The following is a 17,774-nucleotide window of genomic DNA, read 5'->3' on the forward strand; positions in this document are numbered from 1 at the left end:
TTCCAATCTGTCCATTTAAAGTGATTCCCTTGCACTAGTAATATTATTTCCAAAACTGCTGCTATCAATTTTGAAGGCCTGTTACCTTTCAGGGAAAATATGAATGAAATGTCACTTTTTCCTAAATAAACATGGGAAAATAAAAACTGTCAATATTGGTTTGTAAGTAATCCAGTAACACTTGTGCCACTGTAAGTAGAACTGTTTTCCAGAAACAAAGTGTATTTCTCTATTCATGAATAGAAATTCTCATAGACCTTGTGCCAGTGATCTTCTGGGTATGTTCTATTCCTTGAATAGGTAGTAGAAGGCTCAAAAACCTCTTCGCTTCCTTCCCTCCCTTTCACATAACCCCATTTCTGTTTTCAATATTAGACTTCCCTGTATTTCCTTCAGTTCTGTCCTAAGTCTGGTATGTTTCATCAGAACCATCAACCAAAAGAGAACCTACTTGAGGTTGCTATAAAATTATTATTATTTTTTTTAAATATGCAAGTGTCATTTGCAGTAGTCTACCTGAATATAAAATCCACATTCTGAAACAAGGATCCCAGTAAATGCAATCTGCCTCAGTATCTGTCTGTATTAAAAGGTTAAATTACAAGTGATTGATTTAAAAATTTATTTCTAAAAGATCTTATAAAATAAATGGAATGCATAGTTGTATCATGTCTCCTAACTTCTTGACCTTTGAAATAGAGGTTGTTTTACGCGTGTATACATTGTCCTTTAAGGTCGGGGGTGTGTGCGTGGTCTAAGACTCTTTTTATGAGTTGTCTTTATTCCTTTATGATAAATTCCACAGATAACTAGTCACTTCAGTTCTTTGTTTCATATTGACAGATGAAGGAATATGAGTGGTATATTCATGATAAAATATTGTAAGGAGTTACCTTCATTGTATATATTCTGATGTAGTATATGGCAATTCTATTTCTCTTTTTATATATGAGCAGGTTTGTACACTTAACTTGGAAAGTAGACATGAATTTCAAAGCTTTATACAGATTACAGTTTACTGTGATGATTGTTTAGTAGAGTCTAGGGTTCCTGATTGCTTTATTTTTTTTTCCTCCCCCAGTGAAGTTGCCTTCGGTTACAAGGGTCTGAAGATCCTTTTGTACTACAATGCTGGTAACCTGTCAACACTTTTCCGCATCCAGTATACATCTAAAGTTAATGAAAACTTTGACTGTGTGGAGGTAAAGTCAGAGTCAAACTTACATGTTCAAATCTTTGTAGAATATTCAAAATTCTTAAAAGGGCCATAATCAAGAGGTTTAGGCCCCACACTTATCTACTTCATAGTTAAACTATCAGTTTTTAAAAATATATTCTCTTCATACTGTAGCTAATTTAAAAAAAGAAGAAAAAGCATTGAACCCACCTGTGTGGTGTGCCCTTGTGCATCCTCTGACTACAGTAGTCAAATTAATGCAAGCTGTTTCCAGAGATGAGCTGACATCAAGCCTAGTGTTCAAAAATAAAGTAAGGCTGAAATTTCATGTTAATTAGAAGATAGGTGGTGTTGAGTTTTCCAGATTTAAAATAATCCCATTAGACCGTAAAGAGGTTCTTGTAAATAAAATGTGTATGGTAAAATAGGAATATTTAAGAATATCTTTTTAAATGGGAGGTGCAGAAAGCAACCGATACAGAATTTTGTTTTAGAAATAGAGCTATCCTAGTTTCCCATCCCAGTTATGTATCGGTTACTCTCTGATCTCATTTTAAAGGGATATTGTCAGTATTTATATTTTACTACACACACTTCCTGTGCTTACGAAACATTTTTATAGGAAGGTATCTTTCCCTTCCGTTTATATCCTTTTAAAAATTTAGTAGACTAATTTTTCCACCCCTCATATCATTCATTATCAGGTTGACTTCTTTTTGTGAGCTAACCTCAGTTTTTGAATCCATTTATAAAGCCTTTTAGCTGAATTATTCAGATATGAAAACTGAAGCTGAACAGTCAACTTTTGATAGTCCTGCTTTTCCCTTCAGTAGGCTAAAGTATACCATAGACATAGAATATTAATAATGAAGTTTTTAGTCATGTTTATACAACTAGATATTAAATATTTGAATAAGAGTCTACCTAGTTGTTTAGAAAAAGACTAAGATCTTGCTGGTGGTTCCTGATGGATTAAGAAAATTCACCATTGTTTGGTTATTACTTGGTTACAAGGAAGAAAAAGTTTGTATTGATTTCTTTGCAAAAGTGCTATTGATTTGGTTATTGCTGAATCTTTATAACACTGCATAGAGTGAAAAATAGCTATGCATTTGTATTGACTTCTCATTGTACTGAGCCTGAAAACAAGGTTTACCATTTAGAAATATTTTTACCAGTAAGCAGCCTTCCTTTCTATGATTTCAAACTGAGTTTAAAGTTCCCCATTTCAAAAGTGGAGAAAATTTAAATATGTTCAAGAAAAGACACATTTAATTTTTCTAAAGAGAAAAATTGGATTAATTTTTTTGGTGGGGGATTTGCCATTTCTTCTCTAAAGTTGCATGAAGTCATATTCAATCATTTACCCTATGATTAAAATGGTATCAAGACTAAGGCAACAGATCAAGACACCTAAAGGTCATGCTTTGTAATCTTGTTAGTTTTCTAGAGCTGAAAAGAGATGAGAAATGGCAGTCTCCAAAATCAGGATTATCTAGATGACACAGTTGAATGGGTTCAGCCCTTCTCAACAATGTAATTTCAGAGCTGTGGTAAAATGGAGAGCGAGGTGTAGAACACCATAGCAAACTTCCATGAGCATCCTGATTCATATACCACCACCAACACGGCTTCCTTCCCTCTCTATTCATGATGGGAGAGTCCTTGTTCACCTTTGTAGTCCCTGCGATCCTCCAACTTTTTTGCTCATTCAAAGCTCTCAACTTTCTCTCAAATCCCCATGGTGATATCTACCATCTTTCTGGCAGAGGAAGACTGATCAGGACTCATTCAGAGCCTGAAGGAACAATCTTTAATCAGCTAGAGGTGTCGTTATCCACTATGAAAGCACACCCTTTCCTACTGTGAAATACTCATGCACCTTGTCCGCATGAGAGAGATGCGGCAGATAGCTTGTTCTTACCTTTGCATGACTGCAACATACCACATGTACATTATAGCCCTAGTAGAAAAAATATTCCTCCTTTTGCCATCATACCAGTCACTGTTTAGATCTACTTCCTGCATTCTACTGTACCTGGATCAAATTGACTGGAAGACATTTACCTGTACAAATAGTACTGTGCACACAATTGAGCTCATTTGTGTGCTGCTTTCAGACACAAACTTAATTATTTATATTTGCCTTAGAGGAGGCCTTCCTATGAGCATGGTGCCAGCTGGGCTGAAACAGATGTGCAGGCAGCCATCTACTTAAATTATAAAATGTTCGGAGCAGTGACCATCTTCTTGATTTTTTTGTATACTGTCCGGCACAATGGGGCTGGGACCTCCAAGCACTATCACGATTCAGAGAGGGGGAGACCTAGTGCCAGTTGTGCTTTACTATACACAGTACTTCAGTGTATGACTAGGTGTCCAAACAGCTGACTGGGGACATACATCACTTGGAGCAGCAAGCAGTGCTTCAGGAAGATCTCCAGGTCCAGAATAAGAAGTCTGTCTGACTCAGAGGAAATATTACCTTTTTAATGACAAACTGGGCCAAATTCTCAGGACTCTACCAAGCCCAGTGGACTTCTGGATATCACTCTGGCACCATACAGTGAGTTGGTGAAGGACAAGGAGGATGTGAAAGAAAACGCCCGCTCTGTGAACTAGGTAGACAAGTGAGAAGTGGTGACAGACCAGGAAATGCTAGATACACTGGGATCCCAGGATCTGGAGACTATGGTTGAGGTAGTTAGAAAATAAAGGACTCTGGAGACTTGGTATCCTCTGTAGCAGATATGTAATTTCTTTAATTGTAAAATTTACTGGTTCTGCAGGTTTTATGGTTTTTTCCTAGGTTTTTATGAACGTTGTTATAAGTTTGCAAAAGGTTTTTTGTTGGTGGTCTTTTTGTTGGTTTTTTTTATAGTGTCACCTGAGGACAGATGTGGCAAACATCTCCTGGTTCCCCTAGTAGTGTTTCTCCCATATACCTCTCCACTTAGCTGCCAAGTCCCTTGTAGTCCAGCTGATTTGGTTTCCTCATTACTTCCTGTGATGTTTCTCCCCCTTGCATACCTCCTTCCCTTTTGACTGCATTGGCTGCTGTTGCTGGCCAGGGCAGTCTTACTCAGCATGCAGAGCAGCTGACTGAGCCCACATGATGCACCAGTGACACAGGCCATGGGACTAGATAAAATATTGCCTATTCCCTGTTGTTTTATACATTTCTCTAAATCAAGAAGAGATGTAAGTTAATCTTACCCCTCTATTTTCCTCCATCCTTGCGATTTGTATCTGGGGGGAAAACTCTCAAAACAAGGCCTCTTGCCTTACAGTCGGATTTTGGGACAACGCATATCTTCCTCCATCCCCACAGAAGCACACACAACTTTTTCCTTCCTGAAGCTGGTCCTCTGTTTTCCATGTAAACAACACACTGCAAGCATATCAGTCTTTCCCTGGATGGAGGACACTCCTTAGATATTTGAAGGTCCTATATTGTCTGCACTAAGTAATAAACTGTTATGAGCACCTCTCATTCTCATTATTATTGCACTCGTTGACCATAGCTAATCACCTTTATTCTTAAAAGGGTTATGTTAGTTTTAATAAGTCTTTATCATATCTGGTCCAAGGATGAAATGGCTTGCAAGAAAGCACTGGAATTCAAAATGAACTCTAATTGTTACTTTTATTTTATTCCATGGTGTGTTAACATAGCATTAGCAAATCTGTCCCTTATCTTTCATTTCTTGTTTTTTCACTTCAGTGACTGCTTCGATAGTATGGACATCCCAGAGTAGGTGCCAGGCAAATAGACTGAATCCTTACCAGAGGAAAGGCTCCCAGATCACAGGTCCAGGAAAAGGAAGAGCAAGGAAAACCTATTCCTCAGCATGCTCAGATTGCATATATAGGTTTAAGGACAAACAAATAAGGTCACTTTTGAGAGAGAAGTGTCAGGGCTTGAATTGGACCAGATTGAGCTAAATTGATGATCAGGCACTTTTTGTCTGAGGCTGTCATCTTGTTCTCCAGAATCTCATCTTTCGTTTATTTAAAAAAAAAAAAAAGCACCTCTACCCTTTATGGTTGTGGAGAGAAATTTCAAATACATAAACAGAGGAGTAAACAATATGGTGATGTTTGCAGAGAAACTGAAACACGAGTTATCAACTCAAAGGGGTATTATTCAGATGCCCAACAACAGATTTTTTTTTTATGTTAACTATTTTAGTGTTGATCAAAGCACATAAGAAAGAAGGCTGATTGTATTAAGGTCTGTGCAGTCTACTGAGAGTGATGGCTAACTTTGGTGCTATGAATAGATGATGCTTTGGAGGAGACCACAACTTCTCGCCTCAAACTGATCCATTTAGCCAAAAATGTGAGACAAACCTTACTCAGGGGGAGTCAATCCTTCAGAGCCCAGTAAGGCATCCAGAGGGCCATGATCTGCTTTGATTGTGGAAAGGGAGCCATGCTGCTGCTTTTCTGGTGACAGGGGTTGCTGCCCTTTCCTCTGAAGGAGGCTGTCCGCAAATCTGAGCAGACATTTCTGCCATAGTTTCTTGGATCATGTGAAAAAGATCTTGAGGGGAAAAAACCATCAGGGCAAGAAACCTAATTTTTTTTTTTTTTTAAAGATGAGATTCTGACATCACCTGACTTTAAAAGCTAGGACCTAAGGCATAGGCATATGCCTAATCTGCACTGCCCATAAGTGTATCTAAATCCCATTGAGAGAGAGCCAAGCCTGAGGAGCCCAATGGAGCACGTGATATATTTTGAACATCTACATACTCTTCTGAGAGTAGTACTTCATTTTGGCATTACAAGTGGGCAGAATTTAGCTTGTTTTTCAAAGAGAGATTAGAAAAAAACACTATTTCTCTTCTCTTTCTCCCCCCATTCCACAGTTTAAATCGGAACAGTATTACCTATTGGACTTCCTTCTGCTCTACCGCTTGCTCACTGCCATTCCCTAGATATTGCACTCTTTTACATGGAATCTAAATGAGGCATTGTAGCCTCTTAGACAACTTTTGCTCTTTGTACTGTAAATGTTACCTTGTTGTGCCAGTGCAACTGGCCTGTGACCTCTCTTTTGCTTTTAATAAAGAAATTGTATGAAAAGTGTGTGTAACTTAACATCTGGCATGTTATTTAATTACATACCTCAGATCGCTTCTTCATATACTCCCTCATCAAAACTAATACAAATAATTTCTAAAGCAGGAGCTACATTTTATGTATCTAAACAAAAGTATAATCCTGTTTATAAGAAGCTACTTAATAGTGGCATGCAAGCCACATAAAGGAACTTCATATTAGCAACTACCCGTCAATACAACTAAGCACTTCTCCATAAATCACCTCCACCACAGAAAATAAGAGAATAAGGTTACTAATTAAGGTAAAGTTTTAATACACAAGGAGAAATCCAACATCAATTTGGCATATCTCCTAATAAAAGTAGGGTTTAGTTCACTAGTCCATTCCCAGTTCCCCATCATCAATTTGAAATTAAGTGCACATGGCATTTCTTATGTGGCAGCATACAGACTGCAGGTGATGCCTATGTAGGTAACAGCACCAGGTTCAACAGCTTTTCTGTGTGGCTGTGCATAGGTTATTTCATTGTCTCACTCTTGTTTATTGAATACCTTACGCTTGATTTTGTCTGTTATACAAGATGTAGCAGGCAGATTTTTATAATTACTATATTAGTTGGCTGAACTGTCATTGAGATTGGGAGAATGATATAAAGATGGAGATCTGTCAAAGGCAGAGTCCACCATTATCATGCATTTGCAGAATTTGTTTAAACAAACCCAGAGAGATACTGATTCATCGGGTAATCATTTTTGCAATAGCTGATTAAAATTGACGTATGTGGTCATTCAAAATCTCTGGGGACAGATAAATTAAGATAAATATTTGGGAATAATCCCTGTTGAAGAGTCACATCATGCACTTTGCTTGGTCCTTGTTTGTAACTGCTATGTTGATCACTTTCACTGTCACTAAGGCTGATGTGCTCCTGGACTGACTAAGAACGGGCACTTGAGTTCCATCACGTGTTCTGGAATAGTTCTAGAGTTCTCTAATTATTCATATCTCTGTTGTTAAGTGTAGCAGTAGGTGTAATGTGGACTTGGTAACCATAACTTAACAAAATTTAACCATAACTGTCAAGAGTAGCTAGTCACTCTTTTCTGTTCTTGCCCTGGTGCTGCAGTGTTGGTACTAACTTACCACAGAGGTACAGAAGTCTCCCCCTTCTGAAGTTAGGCAGCCGTAGCTGTTCATACTAGGTGCTGAGAACAGCTCTGTCCCAGCTGCCTGTAGTCATGATCCAAAAATAAAAGCATCACTTCACACAGTAATCCTTATTAAGCATGGTACAGAGACAAAAAGAAAAGGAGTACTTGTGGCACCTTAGAGACTAACAAATTTATTTGGGCATAAGCTTTCGTGAGCTACAGCTCACTTCATCGGACGCATTCCAAAGTGAGATGTAGCTCACGAAGGCTTATGCTCAGATAAATTTGTTAGTCTCTAAGGTGCCACAAGTACTCCTTTTCTCTTTGCGAATACAGACTAACACGGCTGTTACTCTGAAACCAGCACAGAGACAATGTCTCTGCAGGGGAAGAGGAATTAAAGCAAAAAATCCATCAACTGTAAACCTTGCTTCCTGCACAGAGATGAAGCCCCCACTCTACCACCTTGCAGTTGCTTTTCCAGAAGTTCTGGCAGATGTCTTCAGTCTCGAACAGGGACTGATAATTGAGTGTTCAGAGCCTGAGAATTTATTCTCTCCCATAATTCTTCTGAGCTCACCAAACACCTTTTAAAATCTCAATGAAACAACTGTAGTAGGGAGCTATGCCAGGAACCATGGGATTAATACCCAAAATGCTGTGCAACTGCATCATATAGGTGACATGTGAATATGAAGCAGGATGGCATAGCCAGTATATACATGCTGCACCATTGGATTAACTGACAAAGTTTCAGTTCACTAGACTAGACAGCCATAATCTCTCCTATCCCAAAGAATAATATATATTGGATGGGGAATTGGATCCAGGTCTCCTGAGTGCCAGTGTGGAAGCCCACACGATGGCCCTCTTTCAATTTTAATAGGAAAATATTTCTTGTGGGAATTGCAGTAACTCCCTTATTATTCTTTATTAAAAGGATTTGATCCTTATTTCCCTTCCACGTAATGTTCTTGGTCTTCAAGAAGAATGCATGCTAAAAGCTTAGTCATGAGTAAGGGCAGGAGGAAAACTAAAATTTACAGAAAATTCTGGGATTTTTTCAGTTTTTCTGGATATTTTTCAAAGGTGTGTTTTGGTTTTGTTTTTTTTTTAACATAACACATTTTGGTGGTTGCACACATTTATAGGAGTTAAAAGTCTGGTGGGATAGTCTCAAATGGAAGGATTTCAGGGAGCTGACTCCTACCCTGAAATTAAGGAAGCAAAGGGCAGTCCATGACAAGGGGGAAATGATTATTTAAGTTCTTGAATATGGGTGCTGCCATAAATGAATACAAAAATTAGTAAAATATATGTGCAGATTTAAATTACTAGCCATTTGCTAGTAGCCATGTGGTACTAGCCATGTTCTAGAACCAAAATCCCAGATGTGATTATACCTGTGCTTTCAGGCAGTTCATATTCAAATATAGTAAAACAAAGTAGTTGAAAATCAGGACTTTATACATCTACCACCTCCCCAAATTGAGGATTCTGGGTTTTTCCTTGTAAGAGGTAACCTCGCAAACTCCTAAGCAGTGTGAGGAATACAACTTTTTATAAAGAATTACCAATTCTGTCTTCTGCAAACAAAATAAAGCTTTTATAGCCATGACTGTAAATCTTTTGTTATGCAGAGGTTGCTTTAGATTTTTCTGTAGCTTTTTCCCCACTATGGCAGTAGCTAATGAGGGCTCCCATAGGAAGTGTTGATCATATTCAAACAGCTTGGTGTATCTTCTTAATTTCAGTATGGGAAAGAGTTGCAATGTCCTCACCACCACCACTAGCCTAGCCACATGAGAAAGTTTGCTGCTGCTGTTCTGTGCAGTACACTGGAGGGAATTCACACTCTCAAATGTACATGTTTAAGCACAATGAATTAACAAATAACTAATGGATCATACTGAACATAATTTCTCCTATTTCTAGATTTTCTGTATGTATACTGTGAGGAGTTACTGTAAGCGTTCACTGAATGGATGATTGCGTTTCTATTTTGTGGTATTTTTCCAGAAATACAAAATAAATTTTATGGTAAATGTTGATTTGCCGTTTTCTTCAATTTTGTCAGTTTGTGCAAGCATAAGTACTTTAATACATATAATAGTTCACAAGGCATGACTACCATTTTATGGCTAGATAAATAGGTTGTGAAAAATAACGTTAATGTTAATACACACATTCACTCTGTTGTATTGTTCTTTCGTTAGTAACTACATTGCGTTGATCTTTAAAAAATGCATAATTTTTGTTTTGCCTGATCCATTATTCAGTTGAATTAATGGTTCCAGGGAAAAAAATATTTATCAAATACTGCTTTAGAGAGAACAGAAAAGGTTCTAGTAAATGCACCTTCTTTGTCCTGAGAATGAAATGGATGCAAAGACTGATGTATGGATTTAAAATAGGCTCTTAGACAAAGTATTGTAGAGCTATATCTTAACCAGTTAATAGCTCTTTTTATAGATATAAAGCAAGTTTAAATATAAATGTTGGTAGTACCAAACCATTGAGAATAAAACTTGTTTGTGCTGAACTCCATCCATGGTTTTCTGTCCTAAAAATCTAACTGAATGATGATAAAGTGCTATTCATTTGCAGGTGCATTACTTCTACTTAGGGGACTGTGGTTGAAAGGACAGGAATTAGTAGCATGTTGTATTAGCCTTTTGTAGTGTATTTTGTCCTAAGCATCTTAATTTCCCTGTTTTGAATGCTAAGTAGCAAGGGTCTTGGTTTAGAACTAATACCCATCATGCATGTAAACGGTGTGAAAGAGCTGCTTAGTAAGTTAACACAGTGTTCTTGTGTCAGTCCTTGTGGAAATAGATACAATACAAACATTACAGCTGAACTCATGGCAAACTCCATTAAGTAAAAACCTGGGCTCATTGTTCAGAGGAAAGGTTGAATAGAATGTAAGCTCATTTTGTTGAATGTAATGTCAGGCTTTTAGGGGTTGTATTGAGGGGTTAGGTTTTTGTTAAGTTGAGACCAATTCATTAAGTTTTATTGCCTGGTGAGAAGCAGTAATACGTTATTGTGAAACTTCATCAAATATTCATGGTTAAAGAGAAGTAGTAAATGTATTCAATCAAGTGGTCTTTGGGAGTTTGAAAAGGATTATGAAGTCTGCTCAGCTGATAGCCTCTAACATTCACTGTGGTCATTTGACAAAGGTAATTTTAATCTCTGAATTAAAATTTGCTCTGAAGACTCATGTCTCTTCCCTTCCCCCATTTTGAGGTTACAAATCCAAGTTGTTGAAAATTGTCCTGTTACATTTCTGTGTAATATCATTTTGTCTCAAATTCAATTTTCAAAGAATATTTTGGTTAGGAGGTAGGCTCTCCTTCTTTGCATTTGTAATGTTTATTGTGGTTGGTCCTTTAGGCATGCATTTCAAGTGTGTGTGTGTAAGAGAGAACAAGAGCGCTAGCTGCCACTCTCTCTTACTAGGACTGCCATTTTCTCAGTTACCTCCCCTATGCCTTTTGCTAGCTGCCATTGCTTGGCTTGGAAAAAGCAGTATCATGGAAGAGCACACCACAATCAGTGCAGTTTCAAAGATTTGCCAGCTGAAGAGAGTCTTAAGGAACAGTAAGTGGAGCCAGCATCTTACTTTGAAGAGTAATTGCACCACATCCATCACACGCTGGCAAATGGGAAAGCAGGAATTCCTATGCGTCTCTGAGTTCACAGCCTCCCTTTTATCCCATCATCTTCATTGGTGTTTATCAACACAGTATCTTCTCTCTTAACGGAGTAAATGTTCAAAATTGGCCTATCAAAAAAAACCCTTACTAGTTGACAGCTTTGAGGACTATCCCCCCAACACTTCCAGTCTTTCCCCGTTTCACATCATTACCCTTTGGGCATACAGTATAGCTACCATGAAACAGTGACTGGACCAAATTTCCTTTGGAGCCCTTTAATGCTGCTGCTTCTTCAACCAGAAGGGTTATTGTTAAGCAATGAAAGGCATTGCCTTCCTTCACCCTGGTACTGAGCACTCCTCCTGAAATTAGACAGGCCTTAGTGACTTTTTTTTTTGGTATCTGGGTACTTTTTACAATAATTTGTTTTTCCCAGTAGAACTATGCTTTCATAATATTGTGTGTGGAATGCTAGCTTTTGATTTTTTTGTCTCTCTTTCTCACTCTTTTATTCTGTAGGCAGATGATGTAGAAAGCAAAATTAGAAAAATCATCCCTCCTGGGTTTTGCACAAGCACAGATGACTTTGTGTCCTTGCTGGAAAAGGAGGTTAATTTTAAGCCCTTTGGAACGTTACTACACACATATTCAGTTCATAATGAGGAGGCAGGAGAAGACATAACGTATCAGATATATCAGGTATGAAAAAGTCTAATAGATCCTTTAGGACAGATATAGCTTGCTTTTGTAGTGATGTATTTTTAGTAATCTGTTATAACTGCAGCGTATAAACATCATTATTTTACCAAATCTTTTTTCAGTATGTGTCTAGTTGAACCAGAGTATTCTGCTTATAAATATTTTCCCACAGGAGTATTTAATTGTATTCTGCAGGCTTTCTCTTTGACCTTGGTGATGAGTTTCACCTGACTTCTCCTGGCTTTTTCCCTAGGCTGACATGACATGTCCAGGCTTTCGAGAATATCATGAAAGGCTTCAGACCTTCTTGATGTGGTTTATTGAAACTGCTAGCTTTATTGACGTGGATGATGAAAGATGGAACTACTTTCTAGTGTAAGTACAGTTCTAAAGCAACAGTGGAACTTATTACCTCCACAAAGCCTGCATTTTAATTGTGGCTGGCCAATTATTGGGACAGTATAATGATATTTTTCCCAGGAAAGAAAAATCATTGTTTATCAGGCTTGAGTTTTTCTCCATTATGCTTTAGGAGACCTTGAGAATAGAGCTGAATTAAATGCTGTTGTCAGTTAGAACCCTGAATGTAGGCTTAAACAGTAAAATGAGCTTTGCCTGTGTTTTCTTTTACTTGCCACCTATTCATCTTTATAATAGGCAAGTGCACTAAACTGCTGTAAAGAGGCCTGATTTATCCAAGTTGCTGCACACCAATTAAGTGAATTGTACATTCAGAACATAGCAGGTGTACCCATTGGGCCCTCACAGAGTAGCTTGCTGACACTGAAAATTCAGTTGGAGAATGGAAAAGAAAATGGACACTGCATGGGAGCGCGACTGTAATTGACCTGCTTGGCTTTCTGTTTTATCTGCAGATTTGAGAAGTATAATAAGGATGGAGCTACGCTCTTTGCGACCGTAGGCTACATGACAGTCTATAATTACTATGTGTACCCAGACAAAACCCGGCCACGTGTAAGGTAATTGGCAGCATAACACGTGCCTTCCCTTTTATTTCAGAAGAGGGAACTGCTGAAGTTCCCAATACTTGTTTATAATGGTGTTGATTTGTTTAAAAAAAAAAAAGTCCCCATTATTAGCTGGCTTTGCACTGATTTGTTTCATTGTTGCCCTCTGTAGCAGGGTGGAATCTCAACCCAGTTTTCAATATTTTAGCAATTTTTAAAAAAATTGTTGCATGTTTTAGCCCTCAAATTGCCATGAATTAGCTTTAATCCTTAAATAAAATGTTGATCATAACACAACATATTTAAATGTTTAAGTTGTGTTGTTTCCTTGTTGAGTCCCTTTTTAATTTAAAAAAAAAAAAAATCCTTTCTGTCTGCAGCCAGATGCTGATATTGCCACCATTCCAAGGAGAAGGCCATGGTGCTCAGCTTTTTGAAACTGTTCATAGATACTATATGTCTTCTCCAACGGTGCTTGATATAACAGGTATGTGAATGGTCATTTTATTAGATATGTGAATTCAATTAGACAAATCTTGGAGCATTTGCTGCCTGTTAGCCTGCAGCCTAACTTTTGTATTCATCTGTCAGAATTAAATGGTCTTTTGAAGATTTAGCTTCAGTTTACTTCAGGGTTAATATTACCCTGTTTTACAGAAGAACTGCATATAATGCAGCTCTTTAAATCCTGTACTTACAGAGAACAGCACACCAGGAAAATCAAATCCCTGGCATGAAAGGATTACCAGTTAATTAGCTATTTTATTGTGAGGTACACAGCTGAGTTTGCCGAGAGATTGAGCTTTCTCAAACTCCTTGATGAGCTTGCTCCTTTTAAACAAAACAGCAAATCAGAAAATATACTGATGGTAAAATATTCATGTTAATGTGAAGGCCAGAGTCTTTCAACTACTGGAAACATATACAGCAGTCTGGTGTCCCAGGAGCATGGGTAGTAGACTGACTGAAGATCTGCATGAAGTTGACCTTGCATGAATACCTGAAAAATATTAATGGGATTGTAGGGTGGAGAAGAAAGAAAAAGAATATAAAAAGAAGAGGTATGTGCTGCTTATAACAGGGAAAGGAATTGGCATCTGAAACCACAGGAGAGATATTGTATCTGGAGCCCACATATTAGTCCACAGTATGATAAACAACTGTGAGAACAATGTCAAGTAGAATAACACTCCACCCTAGGTGCTACCTATGTACAAATAACATCCAATTGTGATATTTTAAAAAAATTATTCAAAGAGAAACATTAAGTACAATAAGACATGTTTGATTTCTTCTACACAGTGCTGTAGGATTATCAACTAATACATACAGGATATCTGGTCTCTGAACTTCAATACAAGTTACAGAAACCTCACTGAAGCATCACAAACACTTTTTTTTTTTTTTTTTTTACTGTTATGTGAAATGAAGTGGAATATTTTACATTATAAAATGTATATCTAATTTCCTGTTAATGTAAAATGCTGTGGTTTCTAGTTATACAACAACACCTTTCATATGATCCAGTAAATCTGATTATGGCAAAGCAAATGAAACATTTGACAAAAAGTGTTTAGCATAGTGTTAAACAAGAGATGGAACCAGGATGTAAAAGGCAGGTGACCAGTCTGTCCCTCAGTGCACAATGTGGTATATGTTCTGACCCAGTAAAACTGTTCCAAAAAAGAGTTTAAATTGGCCTGTGGAATAATCAGCTAGGAACCATGGTGTTTTCTACACGGAGTTTAAAGGGTATATGGAGAGAAAATCATCTTTTCATTCATTTCTCATTGCCACTGCTGGGGAAAAGTTGGGCTGGATAGGCGTAAGATGGGTAGGAAATTATGAAAATTAGATGTCATCTAAAGTTACAAGGTGGGTAAGGAAGGGGCATCAAACTCAGTGAGAAGTACAAGATAATGTGGATTTATAAAATTGTTGCTTGGTTGGAGTGAGTTGAAAGCAGTTAACTTGTCTTCAGTTTGCACATATATATTTTACTTGGGTTTGGCATTTTTTGTGAATAGTCCATTCCTACATTTAGTTTGAGTCACAGAAGCCTGATTCTAAGTTCATGTCAGTTAAATGTACTTCAACAGTGCTCATTACAGAGGAATTGCCCACCTCTTTTTGTCTTGCTCTAATTCACCAGTTTCACCTTTACTGTCCTTTCAGAAATCAGTCCCCAGTTTTTCCTTTTCATCAAAATTAATTCTGGTGCATATCCTCGTGCCTTCCTTTCAAGATAGGCTCAAAAGGCTCACCATACAAGTGTAGACCATTAGTCCACCAAGTTGATATACTTTCCCTGGTAATGATCAGAAGCCTTCTCCTCTCCTGCGCCAAGAAAATAACTAGCCAATTGTGCAGTACTGTATGTGTGATGGAAAAATTCTGTCTTAACCTTGTTTATGTGGTCAGTTTATGCCCTGAAGCATGACACCTGATTATCCTTAAATCACAAGTGTTAATGTCAGACATTTACCAACCCTTTTAAAAATCCAAGTATTATGTGAATCTGGCTGCCTGTAGCACTGAATTCCACAGGTTAGAGATCAAAAGCAGCTCCCAGGCTCTGGGGAGCCCAGTGTTTCTTTCAGATAAACTTTTTGTCAGAGATCTGTCTATGAAGGTTTAGTAAGGGAGTAAAAGCTGCTTGCAATGGTTTTGTAAACGTTTCCTGCTGAGTAGTTCATAGGTGGAAATAAGTCTGCACAAATGACTCCATGCTGGTTTGCATTGTAGCTGATACATGTCTTTTTTAAGTTTCCTTCCCACTCCTAGTAGCTCTCCAGAGCTGTGATTTGAATAGAGTTAACTCCTTTTGCTTACAGAGAAGCATGTGTGATGATAGACTATCAGATTCCAAATAAAATATCACTAATAGTGAGTCATTTTTAAATTCGAATCTCACAGGAGTTTTTTCCGTTTGCTATCCTTCATTGAAATGGAGTAGGTGTGTTCCTGTCTATACCACGATAGTTGCCTGAATACCCTGTCATATCCTGAGGTATAATAAAAACAAACCCAATGCTGTTATGATTATATTTGTTGTTGTTAGGTAGATTAATAAATATCTAAAAAGTTGAGAGAGCTTTTTAATTTTTTTTTTTTTTTTGACAACTTGAGGCCTGGTCTAAACTACACAGTTATGTCAACATAAGGCATCATACGTCAACCTAATCATGTCAGTGTACACACTACAGCTCTGTCCTGCCGATGTAAGTGCTCTACTACACCAACATCGTAACTCCAGCTCCACGAGCGGTTAGGGCGACGGTGTCTCTGCAGACACTGCGTTCCTTACACCGGCTGTTGGGTGTCTTGGCCATTTCACGGTTCTCATCTCCGTGCAGCTTTTATTATTTTTCTATAGCTGACATTTTATAATTGATATATTTTGGAGGTTATTTTCACTCAGTGTTATCCAATTCTTATGATTTGTACTATAAGAACCACCTTTAAATCACAAAAAATGGGCATACTCCAGGCATTGGAAGGCAGAAGCCACTGAGTTTAAAGCAAGGAAGAACAGAGGTTAATATTTGGTCCAACCCACCTTTTAGTGCCTTACATATTACAACAGATTTTATAAGAAAAATCACCCACTGAACTCATACAATATAGGTTCTGTGGGATAGAAGGAGAGTTAGATATAAAATTAGTCTTAACCAACAAAAAAGAAACTGAGAATTTATGTTGGACAGTAGCTGAATGTGTAAGGACATTGTGTGTTAGGTCTTTTAGATACATTTTAAGAATTTGTGGCCCACTGTGATCTTTTTTAAACTTGTCTTATTTAGGTTTGTTTATGTTATGGCAGTACCCAAAATATGGGTGAATAATGAAGTACGGTTATGTATACTTTTGTTTCTGTGTTTTAAGGATGTTGTCTGTCCTTACTTTTAATAAGTTTCCCAAAGTATCAGATAATTAGATGCTTGAAGAAAGAACAGATTACAGAAAGTTCATAGTTACTGTATAGTTCTATATTCTTTCCAGCTGAAGATCCATCTGAAAACTATGTGAAACTCAGAGACTTTGTACTTGTGAAGCTCTGCCAAGATCTGCCTTGCTTTTCCTCAGAGAAGTTAATGCAAGGATTCAATCAAGAAATGGTGACAGAGGCTCAACAGAAACTGAAAATAAATAAGGTATTTTAAAATTTGTACAGGTATACTCAGGCCTAATCTAATCAAATCTAGTGCTTAGTATTCAAAAGTTTTCACAAATACCGGTGCTCTGCTCTTCAAGTTTCTAACACACACCTCCTGGTCTACATGCAGCATATTTCTGGAGTGCATTTGGAAATGAAACATTTCCTAGCTTACTATGGTTTTAGAAAAATACTTTTCTTTCCTAGAATGCTTTGATATGGTACCATTAGTATTTTGGCATAAGACTTGACTAGGAGGAACAGTGTGTTTATACAGATAAAATATGTTTTAATTGGATATATAATAGAATACGAAAATGTAGGGGAAAACTGCTAAAAGGCAGATTCTAAGCTGCTACAGAACTGAAAACTGAAGGTAAGCTCCTTACGGAGTGTTTAAACTGCAGGAGCGGAGCTGTGGAGTTGCTTAGGAGCTCTGCTTCTTCCCTTAACTTGTTCTGGATACTCTGATTTATTTGAACTTCTGATTTTTATGAAGTCTTTGAAAATACTGAGACCTAAATAAAAAAGAAAAGTGTACCCATATTTTACATATGAAAACTACATAGTGGTGTAAGGGGAGAGCCGAGTGCAGACCTCTTGTATGTCTATGGAACATTACATTTGAATGGATAAATATTTAATATTTAAATGAAAACTTAGATAAACATGTAGAAATAATAAGTGTATCAAAGGCTCCATCTCTATTTAAAGAACATACAATAAAGGCAGAATAAATTCTTTTTAAATGCTGAAAATATGTGACTTGATTTCATATATTTTGTTGTAGATTTGGAGGCTTTCAGAGGTAGTAGGCAATTTTGTTAAACTATTCATTTTGAGTAAAGAAATTTCTTAACTCATTTCTTAAGTTAATAAATTGAGTTAATA

General features: G+C 37.3%; 1 protein-coding gene across 2 annotated transcripts in view; it reads left to right on the forward strand.

Annotated features, from left to right (window-relative positions):
• Positions 1-17,774, forward strand: part of HAT1 (histone acetyltransferase 1) — a 43,142-nt gene that overhangs the window by 13,433 nt on the left and 11,935 nt on the right. For both annotated transcript variants that reach the window (XM_077830198.1, XM_077830199.1), the window contains exons 4-9: positions 1,082-1,202; positions 11,580-11,759; positions 12,013-12,134; positions 12,635-12,739; positions 13,108-13,214; positions 16,730-16,881. In XM_077830198.1, coding sequence (XP_077686324.1) covers positions 1,082-1,202; positions 11,580-11,759; positions 12,013-12,134; positions 12,635-12,739; positions 13,108-13,214; positions 16,730-16,881 — 787 coding nt within the window. The remainder of the gene's footprint in view (positions 1-1,081; positions 1,203-11,579; positions 11,760-12,012; positions 12,135-12,634; positions 12,740-13,107; positions 13,215-16,729; positions 16,882-17,774) is intronic.

The sequence above is a fragment of the Eretmochelys imbricata genome, chromosome 11 (genome assembly GCF_965152235.1).
Source record: "Eretmochelys imbricata isolate rEreImb1 chromosome 11, rEreImb1.hap1, whole genome shotgun sequence".
In the NCBI taxonomy this organism is placed as follows: Eukaryota; Metazoa; Chordata; order Testudines; family Cheloniidae; genus Eretmochelys; species Eretmochelys imbricata.